We start from the raw sequence: 15,825 nt of genomic DNA, 5'->3' as shown, positions 1-15,825 counted from the left end.
CTCTGTAGACTCCACCACTGGGGACAGGGCACAGCTAATAAACAACAACCACAACAATAACAGAGCAGCAGAAATCTCTGCAGACACAAATGCCTCTGTCTGACAGCTTTGAAGAGAGCAGTGGATCTCCCAACATGGAGGTTGAGATCTGAGAACGAACAGACTGCCTGCTCAAGTGGGTCCCTGACCCCTGAGGAGCCTAACTGCGAGACATCCCCCACTAGGGGAAGACCAACACCCCACACCTCACATGGTGGAGTACACCCCTGAGAGGAAGCTTCCAAAGCAAGAATCAGACAGGTACACTCGCTGTTCAGCAATATTCTATCTTCTGCAGCCTCTGCTGCTGACACCCAGGCAAACAGGGTCTGGAGTGGACCTCAAGCAATCTCCAACAGACCTACAGCTGAGGGTCCTGACTGTTAGAAGGAAAACTAACAAACAGGAAGGACACCCACACCAAAACCCCATCAGTACGTCACCATCATCAAAGACCAGAGGCAGATAAAACCACAAAGATGGGGAAAAAGCAGGGCAGAAAAGCTGGAAATTCAAAAAATAAGAGCACATCTCCCCCTGCAAAGGAATACAGCTCATCACCAGCAATGGATCAAAGCTGGATGGAGAATGACTTTGACGAGATGAGAGAAGAAGGCTTCAGTCCATCAAACTTCTCAGAGCTAAAGGAGGAATTATGTACCCAGCACAAAGAAACTAAAAATCTTGAAAAAAGAGTGGAAGAATTGATAACTAGAATAATTAATGCAGAGAAGGCCATAAACGAACTAACAGAGATGAAAACCATGACACGAGAAATACGTGACAAATGCACAAGCTTCAGTAAACGACTCGATCAACTGGAAGAAAGAGTATCAGCGATTGAGGATCAAATGAATGAAATGAAGCAAGAAGAGAAATCTAAAGAAAAAAGAAGAAAAAGAAATGAACAAAGCCTGCAAGAAGTATGGGTTTATGTAAAAAGACCAAATCTACGTCTGATTGGGGTGCCTGAAAGTGAGGGGGAAAATGGAACCAAGTGGGAAAACACTCTTCAGGATATCATCCAGGAGAACTTCCCCAACCTAGTAGGGCAGGCCAACATTCAAATTCAGGAAATACAGAGAATGCCACAAAGATACTCCTCGAGAAGAGCAACTCCAAGACACATAATTGTGAGATTCACCAAAGTTGAAATGAGGGAAAAAATCTTAAGGGCAGCCAGAGAGAAAGGTCGGGTTACCCACAAAGGGAAGCCCATCAGACTAACAGCAGATCTCTCGGCAGAAACTCTACAAGCCAGAAGAGAGTGGGGGCCAATATTCAACATTCTTAAAGAAAAGAATTTTAAACCCAGAATTTCATATCCAGCCAAACTAAGTTTCATAAGTGAAGGAGAAATAAAATCCTTTACAGATAAGCAAATGCTTAGAGATTTTGTCACCACTAGGCCTGCCTTACAAGAGACCCTGAAGGAAGCACTAAACATGGAAAGGAACAACCGGTACCAGCCATTGCAAAAACATGCCAAAATGTAAAGACCATCGAGGCTAGGAAGAAACTGCATCAACTAACGAGCAAAATAACCAGTTAATATCATAATGGCAGGATCAAGTTCACACATAACAATCTTAACCTTAAATGTAAATGGACTAAATGCTCCAATTAAAAGACACAGACTGGCAAACTGGATAAAGAGTCAAGACCCATCAGTCTGCTGTATTCAGGAGACCCATCTCACATGCAGAGACATATATAGGCTCAAAATAAAGGGATGGAGGAAGATTTACCAAGCAAATGGAGAACAAAAAAAAAGCAGGGGTTGCAATCCTAGTCTCTGATAAAACAGACTTTAAACCATCAAAGATCAAAAGAGACAAAGAAGGTCATTACATAATGGTAAAGGGATCAAATCAACAGGAAGAGCTAACAATCCTAAATATATATGCACCCAATACAGGAGCACCCAGATTCATAAAGCAAGTCCTTAGAGACTTACAAAGAGACTGAGACTCCCATACAATAATAATGGGAGACTTCAACACTCCACTGTCAACATTAGACAGATCAACGAGACAGAAAGTTAACAAGGATATCCACGAATTGAACTCAGCTCTGCACCAAGCAGACCTAATAGACATCTATAGAACTCTCCACCCCAAATCAACAGAATATACATTCTTCTCAGCACCACATCGCACTTACTCCAAAATTGACCACATAATTGGAAGTAAAGCACTCCTCAGCAAATGTACAAGAACAGAAATTATAACAAACTGTCTCTTAGACCACAGTGCAATCAAACTAGAACTCAGGACCAAGAAACTCAATCAAAACCGCTCAACTACATGGAAACTGAATAACCTGCTCCTGAATGACTACTGAGTACATAACGAAATGAAGACAGAAATCAAGATGTTCTTTGAAACCAATGAGAACAAAGATACAACATACCAGAATCTCTGGGACACATTTAAAGAGTGTGTAGAGGGAAATTTATAGCACTAAATGCCCACAAGAGAAAGCTGGAAAGATCAAAAATTGACACTCTAACATCACAATTAAAAGAACTACAGAAGCAAGAGCAAACACATTCAAAAGCTAGCAGAAGGCAAGAAATAACTAAGATCAGAGCAGAACTGAAGGAGATAGAGACACAAAAAAAACCCTCCAAAAAAATCAATGAAGCCAGGAGTTGGTTTTTTGAAAAGATCGACAAAATTGATAGACCACTAGCAAGACTAATAAAGAAGAAAAGAGAGAAGAATCAATTAGATGCAATAAAAAATGATAAAGGGGATATCACCACCGACCCCACAGAAATTCAAACTACCATCAGAGAATACTATAAACACCTCTACGCAAATAAACTAGAAAATCTAGAAGAAATGGATAATTTCCTGGAAACTTACACTCTCCCAAGACTAAACCAGCAAGAAGCTGAATCCCTGAATAGACCAATAGCAGGCTCTGAAATTGAGGCAATAATTAATAGCCTACCAACCAAAAAAAGTCCAGGACCAGATGGATTCACAGCTGAATTCTACCAGAGGTACAAAGAGGAGCTGGTACCATTCCTTCTGAAACTATTCCAATAAATAGAAAAAGAGGGAATCCTCCCTAACTCATTTTATGAGGCCAACATCATCCTGATACCAAAGCCTGGCAGAGACACAACAAAAAAAGAGAATTTTAGACCAATATTCTTGATGAACATCGACGCAAAAATCCTCAATAAAATACTGGCAAACCGGATCCAGCAGCACATCAAAAAGCTTATCCACCATGATCAAGTGGGCTTCATCCCTGGAATGCAAGGCTGGTTCAACATATGCAAATCAATAAATGTAATCCAGCATATAAACAGAACCAAAGACAAAAACCACATGATTATCTCAATAGATGCAGAAAAGGCCTTTGACAAAATTCAACAGCCCTTCATGCTAAAAATGCTCAATAAATTTGGTATCGATGGAACGTATCTCAAAATAATAAGAGCTAGTTATGACAAAACTACAGCCAATATCATACTGAATGGGCAAAAACAGGAAAAACTCCCTTTGAAAACTGGCACAAGACAGGGATGCCCTCTCTCACCACTCCTATTCAACGTAGTGTTGGAAGTTCTGGCTAGGGCAATCAGGCAAGAGAAAGAAATCAAGGGTATTCAGTTAGGAAAAGAAGAAGTCAAATTGTCCCTGTTTGCAGATGACATGATTGTATATTTAGAAAATCCCATTGTCTCAGCCCAAAATCTCCTTAAACTGATAAGCAACTTCAGCAAAATCTCAGGATACAAAATTAATGTGCAAAAATCACAAGCATTCTTATACACCAACAACAGACAAACAGAGAGCCAAATCATGAATGAAATTCCATTCACAGTTGCTTCAAAAAGAATAAAATACCTAGGAATCCAACTTACAAAGGATGTGAAGGACCTCTTCAAGGAGAACTACAAACCACTGCTCAGTGAAATAAAAGAGGACACAAACAAATGGAAGAACATACCATGCTCATGTATAGGAAGAATCAATATCGTGAAAATGGCCATACTGCCCAAGGTTATTTATAGATTCAATGCAATCCCCATCAAGTTACCAATGAGTTTCTTCACAGAATTGGAAAAAACTGCTTTAAAGTTCATATGGAACCAAAAAAGAGCCTGTATTGCCAAGGCAATCCTAAGTCAAAAGAACAAAGCTGGAGGCATCACACTACCTGACTTCAAACTATACTACAAGGCTACAGTAACCAAAACAGCATGGTACTGGTACCAAAACAGAGATATAGACCAATGGAACAGAACAGAGTCCTTAGAAATAATACCACACATCTACAGCCATCTGATCTTTGACAAACCTGAGAAAAACAAGAAATGGGGAAAGGATTCCCTATTTAATAAATGGTGCTGGGAAAATTGGCTAGCCATAAGTAGAAAGCTGAGACTGGATCCTTTCCTTACTCCTTATACGAAAATTAATTCAAGACGGATTAGAGACTTAAATGTTAGACCTAATACCATAAAAACCCTAGAAGAAAACATAGGTAATACCATTCAGAACATAGGCATGGGCAAGGACTTCACGTCTAAAACACCAAAAGCAACGGCAACAAAAGCCAAAATTGACAAATGGGATCTAATTAAACTAAAGAGCTTCTGCACAACAAAAGAAACTACCATCAGAGTGAACAGGCAACCTACAGAATGGGAGAAAATTTTTGCAATCTACTCATCTGACAAAGGGCTAATATCCAGAACCTACAAAGAACTCAAACAAATTTACAAGAAAAAAACAAACAACCCCATCAAAAAGTGGGCAAAGGATATGATCAGACACTTCTCAAAAGAAGACATTGATACAGCCAACAGACACATGAAAAAATGCTCATCCTCACTGGCCATCAGAGAAATGCAAATCAAAACCACAATGAGATACCATCTCATACCAGTTAGAATGGCAATCATTAAAAAGTCAGGAAACAACAGGTGCTGGAGAGGATGTGGAGAAATAGGAACACTTTTACACTGTTGGTGGGATTGTAAACTAGTTCAACCATTATGGAAATCAGTATGGCGATTCCTCAAGGATCTAGAACTAGAAGTACCATATTACCCAGCCATCCCATTACTGGGTATATACCCAAAGGATTATAAATCATGCTGCTATAAAGACACATGCACATGTATGTTTATTGCAGCACTATTCACAATAGCAAAGACTTGGAATCAACCCAAATGTCCATCAGTGACAGACTGGATTAAGAAAATGTGGCACATATACCCCATGGAATACTATGCAGCCATAAAAAAGGATGAGTTTGTGTCCTTTGTAGGGACATGGATGCAGCCGGAACCCATCATTCTCAGCAAACTATCTCAAGAACAGAAAACCAAACACTGCATGTTTTCACTCATAGGTGGGAACTGAACAATGAGATCACTTGGACTCGGGAAGGGGAACATCACACACCGGGGCCTATCATGGGGAGGGGGGAGGTGGGAGGGATTGCATTGGGAGTTATACCTGATGTAAATGACGAGTTGATGGGTGCTGACGAGTTGATGGGTGCAGCACACCAACATGGCACAAGTATACATATGTAACAAACCTGCACATTATGCACATGTACCCTAGAACTTAAAGTATAATAATAATAATAAAAATACTTTGAATAAATTATTATAGTGCCTTTTGAAACTTAGAGAGGATATAATTTCCTAGAAAAGCTATCATACTCAAAAATATAGGAAACTGAATAGATTCATAGCCATTAATAAACTGAAATAGCAGCATATAATCTGTAGAAACTAAGTCAAACTAAATAACCATGCCCATAATGTTTTACAAGGCATAGGACATGATATATTGAATAAGCTTACATAGATCAGATCATTCCAGCCTTACACAAACCATCAGCAGAGCCTATAAATGAGGAAATTTCTATAGTTCATTTCTTGAATATATTATAACTTTTATACCAGAATGAGATAAAAATATATAGAAAAACAGAGCTAGAAGTCTACATCAATTACAAAATTAGAAATGAGAGTCCCTCCAAAAATGTCAGAAATTCAAAATAAGCATATGTATAGTGTGACACGTAAATTCTTCATATTCAGGTTGAAAGTTATATTCGTTTAGTAATATAGTCTCAGAAGTGACATCCACTCACTCTGTGGTATCCCATATATTACCCAGGCTTTGCTCATTCTTTTATATTCCTTTTTCTTTATTTTGGCTGTGTCACAGGCCATTGGTCACTCATATTTGGGTCAGAATAAATCTCTTCAAATATTCTAAAGATTCTGACTCTTTTCGTTGACATGATTTTGGTCTGGTTTTCCTTTAGGCTCTCATAGGACAGTGCTGAGTTCAATGCCTCACAATTGCTATACTTTCCCTCTCTCAGTGCTCAGCGATGCTCTCTGCACCACGCTAATGTTGCTGGGGGTGGGTGAGGGCTGGTATCAGCAATTCAAGACTGTTTTTTCTATCTTCTCAGTGCCTCTTTCAGTAATTCAACCCTCCCAGAGGATGTGTCAGCTCTCCCAGAGGATGTGTCACCATTACCATTCAGTAATTCAGAGTTAAATCCAGGTACTAAGAGGGCTCATCTGACTTTTGGTTCTTATGAAGGTATTTTTTTCTGAATAGATAGTTGTTAAATTGGTGTCCCTGCAGCAGGGGGACAATTGGCAGAGCCTTCTATTCTGCCATCTTGCTCTGCCTCTCAGAAAAATTCCTACAAAATTAATCTGTGGAAATCCTAAAACTCAGTATTTCAGAATTTGAACGTATTTGGAGATAGGATCTTTAATGAGGGAATTAATATGACTGTAGATTTTTATTTATCTAATTTATTATTTATTTATTTACTCAAGTAGCACCATTTAACAAATCTTCTTGGTCTTCCAATCTCTAGTTATTCTACCACCAATGAAGTCCTCTCTCTATACCTGACAATTCTTAAATTATCACTTCAGTCATGAAATCAACCTGCATATTTGAGAATAGATGTGGACTCCTTACACCCTAATTATGTAAATCCTTTCATAGTACCAAATATTCCTAGATTATTAGGAATATCTCTAGATTAACAATCCAGTTATTTCTTTAACACAAACTAGGTCCATGGTAACATGTAGGATATGGCTGAAATCTTTTTCTTCTTAACTTGTCATAAGAAAGGCCATCACATGTTCATAAGTGCAACAGGCATGGTATGTAAATGAGACTTTAAAAAGTAGCCAGGAAAAAGCAAGCTCTGAAATGTTGCAATCACTCCAACCCCAACCATTCAGACATAGGCTGTGGAATGAACAAATGCGGAAGACAGCACAGTGGGGAAAACATGTTTATTTTTATTATTTCTGGAGACTGGGGGTGGGTAAGGTACTGAAGGTTACCGATGCAAATCAGTAGAGAAGAGAGGGTTTGAACTGAGTTGGAGATGTGGTCCAGTTTAATTTTTGACTCTGTAGTAATTGCAGGATCACTTCTATACGTCCATTTTCCAGTGCCTCTAGTTTTTGAACTTGCAGACAAAGGAAAACTTTTCTTCACAAGACACATCCTTCCATCCCTTGAATCCTAAGATACAATGAGAAGAGTCAGAATAAGGGGTTTGAAAGGAGTGTGGCCCCTCTCTGGATCTAGGACTCGGGACAAGAAACAAGAAAAAAACACTTCACCATTTCTTGGATGAGGATCTCACCTCATCTCTACCCCAGTTCCTACGTTCATCCCCAGAACTAAGTAGGAGGGAATGGTAAACAAATGGATGGATTCTCTGCCTTTTACCTGAGCTTGAAGTCAGGCTCACACAGTAGCCAGGATTGATACTGCTTGGGGATCCAATGACCCAGGATTTGTAGGATACCAGGGACCCACTGCTCCAGTGCCAATGGCGATTCTAGATGGAGAAAGGCCAGAAGAGGGAAAGAGGTGACTTGGAAAGAGAAATACCTGGCCTGTGTGTACACTCAGTAACAGGCCAAACATAAGGTAAGAATAAACCTTATTGTTCCCATGAATAGAACATTTTTTCCTCTGCTTTTGCTTTAAGCTTCTCCTTTCCTGGAATGTCCAGTTCTCTCCCACTCTCACACAAAATGACAAATGTTCTGAAGTTGGTACAAAATAAATAAATAAATAAATAAATAAAAGCTCATTACAGAATGTGGTTTCTTATTTTTCTCTCCTGAGACCCATGACCCTCATATTCACCATGCCACTGGTTGCCCATTAGTTGTTGGTATATTGTTTAGTATAACACCAGGCTCCCAAATGCCATAAGTAGGTTGTCCTCCACCAGTATCTTTTTGTATATAGTCTACAGAAGGATATTGTTCAAGAAAGACAATAATAAAATGGGTAAGAGGTGGTATATAAACATGCTTTCCTAGAAGTAGATAGAGTTTATGCATTAATGAATGCCCAGGACACTTAGAATATCCAGTTTCCACTCATCTCTCCTACTACCTACACTGAATCTCACTACCTCATACATCACAGGATCTCCAAAGAAGTCCCTTTTATTAAAAATAAGCAAGGGTAAAAGCTTGTTCTAGAGTTCTCAAAGCTTAGACTTCCCTCTTTCTTCTGAAAATTGATAATCAAGAGATAAAAGAGGCTGCAGACTGACCTTTTTGGGGTCATAGAGGCCAATCCAGACATTGCCGTCATCAGTGCTAGTTTTCTTAATCAGTGAGGTCACGAAGGCACCCTCTGCCTGGGTGAGCACAGACACCAGGTTGCCTGAATTCATGTTCTGGCAGTAGAGCTGTTGGAGAAGCAAATGGAGCACTCAGTGGAGGAGGAAAGTGTGGGGGATATACTGAGCCTTGCCAGAGGATGTGTCAGTAAAAGGACAGCACAGAAATGTCCCTGATGATGCTGTCACTGACCACCGGCATCTCTGTGCTGAATGACGGGATAAAGTAGATTGGAAAGTTTTGGGCTGATGATCGGATAGGGAGGAGACTAGTCTCATCTCATATCAGCCACTGAACACACTGGAGAGTGGCAGCTTCCCCTCCCTTCATGAGCCTCCCTTCCCACACTGCTCTCCTCACTCACATCTGCATCAACCCAGGTCTCAAGGTCTTCATTAAAGTAGTAGCAGTAGGAGCCATAGGCATTGGTGCCTTCTGGGCAGCTGATACGGACCTTGGGCAAGTCTGTCTGGACCTCTTGGCCTGGAAAAGAGAGACAATTAAGAAAGACCCTCAGAGCAGGGCAAAGGCTGAATGGTGAGGTAGGAGCTTCTGAGGATTCTTTATAGGAAGAGAAGGATGCTATAGGTCATGAAGTGATTGGTCACTACTGCCCTCCTGCATCTTACCTATAGTCTCTCAAGATGTCTTTGCTCAAGACAAGAGCACACAATGAATAGGTTCATGAAATGTGTCCCCATTGTCCCTTTTATGTACGGGGCTCAGGCTTTTCTGCTTTGAAGTACTCAGGCTTCTGCCTGTCTCAAGCTTGTCTGGTTTCTCTACACACAAAGCTCCCCTCAGTTCACCATTCCACTAATGACTGTCTGCATACAGATATCCCCAAAGCCCCCATCATGAGTAGTGTTAATATGATAAACCAATGCCACCTGCAGTGCTCACTGATAAAGGGTCATTCTAAGTTCCATCTCTAACTCCCTAATGAGGTGAGGATGTTTTTGAATGGGATGAAATCAGCAATAAAGGTCATTGAAGAACAGAAAACAACCCTTGATGTTGACTCTGCTTTTCCTCACGTGAACCCATATGCATGAGGATGGAGTGAAGGCTTCATGGCTGGGGTTGCGGAGGTCTGGGGGAAAAAATCTCACCTTGGCTCAGAGACAGAAACATCAGGCAGGAGATCAGAATGAAGCATGAGTTGGGCTGAGCCATGCTGAGCAGCATTGAATCTTACTTAAGGAGCAAATCAGCGATCTCTATAGAAGAACACAGGGAAGAGGGTTTGAGCAGTGAAGAGCAGAGCATGATTACCTTCCTTATAACTTCCTCTCTCTGGATTCCTGATGGCAGCAAGGCCATCTGAGATACTCACACCCTCAACATTTCTCTCTACAGGTTGGAGATTATACAGATCCTGTAACCCAGAAACACATATGTCTTGTGCTTAGGCTTCATTACTGTGGAGACCTTTTGGTTAGAAAATTATCCTGAATCTTCCCCAAGATGAAAGAGGAAGAACCCATGTTAGAGTTGCCCTCCTCCTGTAATGTCCACTTACCCGTTTGCTGGGTCTGAAGTGGCTTGTTGGGCCAGGCACTGGTTGGAGGTTTATTACAAGGTCTGAGAATAGAGCTGCATAAATTAAGCAAGAGGCGGGGCAAGAAGTGAGGATCAGAGGGCCTACTTATGGCACTGAGACAGAGAGATTCTGGCATCCTAAACTAGCTTCTTTCTGGCACTCACTGGGAATGACCGCAAATGACATCAACTTACCACAAACAGATTGGCAAACTGTCCAAGTGCAAGTCAGGCTTTGCCTTTCCTCAGCAGCAACCAGGTGTCCAGTGCCTGCATTCCTTAGTGGTTCTAAAGAGGGTGTGCAGATTTCCTTTGTCCTTTCTGTAACATGGAGTCCCTTTATATTGGCATAGGTAGGGGTAGAGGAAGAGTTGGCTGAGTCACATGATTAAGCACAATTTGCTGGTTGCTTGGGTTGTTCCTCTATTTCTTTCTTTCTTTTCTTTCTTTCTTTTTTTTTGAGAAAGAATCTCACTCTGTCACCCAGGCTGGAGGGCAGTGGTGCAATCTCAGCTCACTGCAACCTCTGCCTCCCAGGTTCAAGCGATTCTTCTGCCTCACCCTCTCGAGTAGCTGGGATTACAGGCACATGCCACCATGCCTGACTAATTTTTTGTATTTTTTGTAGAGACAGGATTTCACCAGGCATTATAGGTCTCGAACTCCTGACCTCAAGCAATCTGCCTGACTCGATCTCCCAAAATGCTGGAATTACAGGCATGAACCACCGTGCCCTGCCATTCCTCTATTTCTTTTCAGGTTCAGGAACTCTCAAGACCTACTTCAGATGTCAAGCCTTAAGAGTTACATACATGTAAACCAATATGTCCAGCCAGGTTTTAGTATAAGTAGCTAGCCTGATATAGGCATTCTCCAAGTCGAAGCAGGTGGGAACTGTACAGTAAGCTAATGCTTAAGAAGGCTCAAAATAGCTGGATATGAGGGTAGGTTTCCTTGAAGAATTCAGTATGAAATTAAAAATCTCTTAAAGTCACAGATGATGTGATGAAATTGAGCATTTAGCAGAATCAACTGAGTAGTGGAATCGTCACCCAAAAAAAAAAAAAAAAATTCAGAATGGAATATTAGAAAAAAAAAACTAACCTAAATGTTCACAGAGACAGGTGTATCAATTGGCATAAATAGATAATGTATTATAAGATACTAAACACATTAAAGCAAATAAGCTAGATATTTATCAACATGGCTTAGTTTCAAACACATAATGTTGAATACAAAACTGTCAGTTGCAGGAAGTTATAAACTATTCAATAATATGTATAGATTCTTTAAAAAGATAGCAATTAACATTGTATAATTTTTTGGTCAATTCACATGTAGTTTAAAGAATAAAAATCTGAAATTCAAGAATATACATAACCACTTATATTATTTGCATAGAGAATTTAGAGTGAGTTTTTAAATCTTTCCTTTGTTTTATAAAGGCTAAAGATTTTAAACAAAGATATCAAATATTAATAGTATTTATTCCAAATGATAGCTTTATACATAGTTATAAATGTAGTCCATTTAATTTCTGCATTTACTAAAATGAGTTATGCTTTCTAAAAAACTTAGCACCAGTGAAAGATGTCTTTCTTGTTTCTATAAATAAGAGGCTAAGTCATGCTCTATAGAGTTACCAAAGGATAGAGTAGGGAGGAATCCAGTATATTTGGTACCATCACAGGTTGATATGATAAAAAGTAAAGACACAATTAATTAAACAAAAATTAAAACAAAACATTTTGTGGTATTTCTTAAAAATATGAGTTCATCTATATTTCAAGAACATTCCAAACAAGCAATGACTTTCCCGGTATAAAGGATCTAATACTTTATAGTGCCTACTAAAATATATTATTGCTAGTGTGATATAAAAGAGATATATAAAACAAATAATAATTGAGAGAGTACTCTCATAAAAACTTTTATTGCCCTAAATAGCTCTGTCCCTATTGAGATACCCTTATTGCTTGCATATGTGACTGGCCAAATTCCACATGCAAGACAAAAAAAAATTTAGGACATTTACGGGCAGCCACTGTGGTTCCAAAGTGATGTCCTTTTCAAGGAGGTCATAGTTCCTATTCCTTCAATGCTGATCTCGTTTTCCTCAGTAACCCCAGGTTCTTTCCTCTGACTGAGTTTTACGACATTCTCATAAGCTTGTTTAAATCTTTTTACCAAATTCACTCTGAAAGTCGTCTCATAGGTGAAAATCATTACCCTGCCCATCTAGTGTTAATGTAGCCTCCAGTGGGGCAATGTCTTGATATGCCTTAATAAGACTTAGGAAGTTTCAAGGCTCTGGCTAATTTTTGGTGCTTTTGGCCATCTCCTTGTAGATATTCCCTCCTTTCCACCCCTGTAATAAAAATTTGACACTTATGAAGGAGAGATAATTTCCCTCTTTTTTTGGTCCTTGGCAGACATGTGAATACTGCAAACATTAGACCTAAGAGGAAATTAGGTTAAGTAGTACCAGGTTCACTGAGGACCTTCCATGGTCTATTTGTGCTCTGCAGATGTAAGAAATCCTTCCTACAACTTAGCTTCCTCTCCTTACCAAGAAAGTTCCAGTTTATGTAACACAAGCTTTCACTGCCATGTTCTTGATGCCAGATACTATTCTAAATATTTTACCAGTAAGAACCCACTTAATCCCATGACATTCTGAAAATACAGGTGGTATTTGCAGCCATATTTAAGATATAAAGAAACTGAAGATGAGAAACGGCTTAACTATTTTACTTAATATAAAACAGCTACTATGTGGTGAAGCAAAATTCAAACATAAGTGTGAGTTTTGCTTTAAGGTCATTTAGTTATCACAAATATCTTTCTGAATTCCCTTGATTTACCTCAACATTCAACCCAGAGCTCTGACTGATTTAACCAAATAACTAAGTTAGAAAGAATGATTAAGGCATAGTATTTGTTAGCACAACAGGGTGACTATAGTAAAAGCTAATTTAATAGAACATTTTAAAATAATGAAGATGGCATACTGCAATGTGTTTATTAGGCATTGCATGCTTACAATAAAATATCTCATGTAACCCATAAATATATATACCTACTATGTACCCAGAAAATGAAAAATAAATAAGTAAATAAACAACCACTCAGCAATCACAGCCATACCACAAGCCCTAAAGGATGAACTTAAAAGGTTTATAAATATAAGATACCAAGCCCCCAATCCTTCACCCACAATTTAATTGGACTTTTACATACACCAGCATGACAATCATGTCTGTGTCTGTGTTTGGCACAGAGGGAGCTGTTCTTTACCACCTTAGCACAGATAGGAGCCAGCCCCGCCAAACATCACACAACAAAGGGGTCAGAAAATTTGAAGTTTCAACGGACTCTTGGAAGGTTAGGAAACAAGCCAGGACCTCTTTTCTCCCTTCCTCATGTCTCAGCACTTGTCTACAGAAATAAAAGCCACAAAAACTCTAAGAAAAAACTAAACTCTTACAGAAAACCATCCATGATCTCTTAAAGTCTTGCATCCCTGAAGAGTTAGAAACCCATCTACTAACAAGCTTCCACTTATTTACATTATTTAATATGAATAAGGAATCTCAGAAAAGTTGTAAATTCCTCAAATCAAAAAAGAGAAGCTCTTTTTCTTTAGATCTCTCCTCTATAAAATAAGCATTTAATTTAAATTCCAAGCAGAGGGCAAGGAGAAAATTCACAGGCCTTGTAAAGGGCACTGACACAAGTTCAGCATCGGGGGGCCTCTTCCTGGCAAACGCAGGAGTGGTCATGCATGAGGTCCTTTCTCATAAACAGCTTGGTAAACTCTGCAAGCCAAAGGCAGGCTTTGCCCTTCCCCAGCAGCAACCAGATGCCCAGTTCCCATGGCCCTGAGCAGCCCAGGAAGAAGCAGAGACCTTCCAGGAATAGTGATGATGGGTGTGAAGGGAGGACTCTGGGAGGAGGGGCAGTGAGTGGTGTGAGCCTGGAGCAGGACCATCTGTGGGACAAGGGACAAGGGAGGCAGCAGGACAAGATGTGGAGCATCCTGCTTGGGGCAGTGGGGAAAGGGAGCCACACATTCATGGCATGCTAGCGTCATTTACCATGGAGGCCTCCTCTCCTGACAAGGCAAGCCCCAAAAGGAGCCTGTGGAAAGAGAAACTCCCATGGAAGAAGTTGAAGGTTTCTGGGGACTGCACCTTACACCTCACTTCCCCAAATTAATAAATCAACTCTAATGCCTCTTCAGAACTGTTGCCAGATACAATGAGGAGAAAGGAGAGGGGAGTGAAGATGGGATGATGCATTCAGCAAAGACGCTGCTGACTGTCTGCTAAGCACATAACAGTAATGATTAAAGCTTAAACTATAATTCCTCTCTGTACTTGCACAATACCTTCAAATGCACTTTCCTAGTCTAGAGTATTTCTATTATATTATCCCATTAAAGCAAACATGTATATTTTAATTTTTATGTTCTTAGAAATATTTTTACAAGTATTAAACATGTTAACTTTAAAAAAAAAAATTCTCTAAATTGAACATAAATACCTTAAGCACCAAAAGGTGAAGTGACTCGCCCAAGGTCACACAGGATTCACAGAAAGTAACATAGCCAGAATTTGGGTCCAATAAATCTGACACCAGTGTCTATGTTCTCTATCTGTCCGTTCTATTGCCCACCCTGCAAAAGCTGTAAAATTCTAAAACAACTGGAAAGAATGGAGTGTTACAAGCAGATGGGATCACATGTAATTAAACTGTCCCTCTCATAAGAGGACAGGTGTTCAGAGAATTTAAGTATCTGAACCTCTATCCAGTGGTGGTGAGAAAAAGCATTAACTCCAATCTACTTCTCAACCCTCTGTTTCTTCTACCACTTTGCTCTGTCCTTTTTCTGCAGATTCCAGCAGCTATTTTACTCATGGTTATTTTGTAAAATCTTTCCATCCACAACCTCATCTCCATAGGAAAGCTAGAGTGATTGCCATATCCTTCTCTGGGTGTCTACAGTCTCTCAAGTTTCCTGATCACTATCCCACTCCCTCCATTTACATACCTCACAGACAGATAAAGTCAAACTCAGTTTTGTGAAAACATTGTCTCTACTTTCTAGTCTCTGGGTCAGTTAAATAACCAACTGAGGTTACTGACAAGGTTTGATTTCTTTTCTTTTCTTTTCATTTTTGTTTATTTGTTTTCTTTTGAGATTTCCAAGGAGGAATCATTCTGACAATGACTATTGTCAACTGTTCACTGTAAGCCTATGGGCCGGAGGGCCAACATTTGTTTGGGAAAAAATACAACAGTTTTGAACTTCAGGATGTAAGTGAATTACCCTTTGTAGTGAGAAGAGGAAAAAAAAAATAGCTCAGAGCTCTGACCTATGTGAGATATGCAAAATTTATCAGGCCCAGAGAGGCATGAGTGTGGAAGTTTGATCATACCCCTTCACACCCATGCTTGGGGGCAACTGCTTAAGGGCATTTAGTTCCTGACTAGCTGCCTCACTTACTATCCTGATATTTTTTATACAAACTAAGATTTATAACCTGTAAATAGTCTTCGTTATT

At 39.7% G+C, this 15,825-nt stretch overlaps 1 protein-coding gene across 1 annotated transcript; it reads right to left on the bottom strand.

Moving 5' to 3' along the window:
• Positions 1-5,684: 5,684 nt before the first annotated feature.
• Positions 5,685-10,522, bottom strand: LOC101006360 (lithostathine-1-alpha-like). The gene is made up of 5 exons (XM_021925010.2): positions 9,829-10,522; positions 9,081-9,199; positions 8,647-8,784; positions 7,803-7,914; positions 5,685-7,592 (listed from the first exon to the last, which is right to left on the bottom strand). The coding sequence occupies exons 1-5, from the start codon at positions 9,902-9,904 to the stop codon at positions 7,525-7,527; spliced, it is 513 nt and encodes a 170-aa protein (XP_021780702.2). The 5' UTR covers positions 9,905-10,522; the 3' UTR covers positions 5,685-7,524.
• Positions 10,523-15,825: the final 5,303 nt, after the last annotated feature.

This window comes from Papio anubis, chromosome 14, assembly GCF_008728515.1.
Source record: "Papio anubis isolate 15944 chromosome 14, Panubis1.0, whole genome shotgun sequence".
Taxonomy (NCBI): Eukaryota; Metazoa; Chordata; class Mammalia; order Primates; family Cercopithecidae; genus Papio; species Papio anubis.
This window is presented reverse-complemented; position numbering and strand designations above follow the sequence as displayed.

Coding starts and splice junctions, on each gene's coding strand:
- LOC101006360 (XM_021925010.2), bottom strand. CDS start 9,904: ATGCTGCTCAGCATGGCTCAGCCCAACTCATGCTTCATTCTGATCTCC. Junction 7,915..8,646: donor GCCTCTATGACCCCAAAAAG/GTCAGTCTGCAG, acceptor TTCTCCATCTAG/AATCGCCATTGGCACTGGAG. Junction 7,593..7,802: donor GAGCCTGACTTCAAGCTCAG/GTAAAAGGCAGA, acceptor ATTGTATCTTAG/GATTCAAGGGATGGAAGGAT.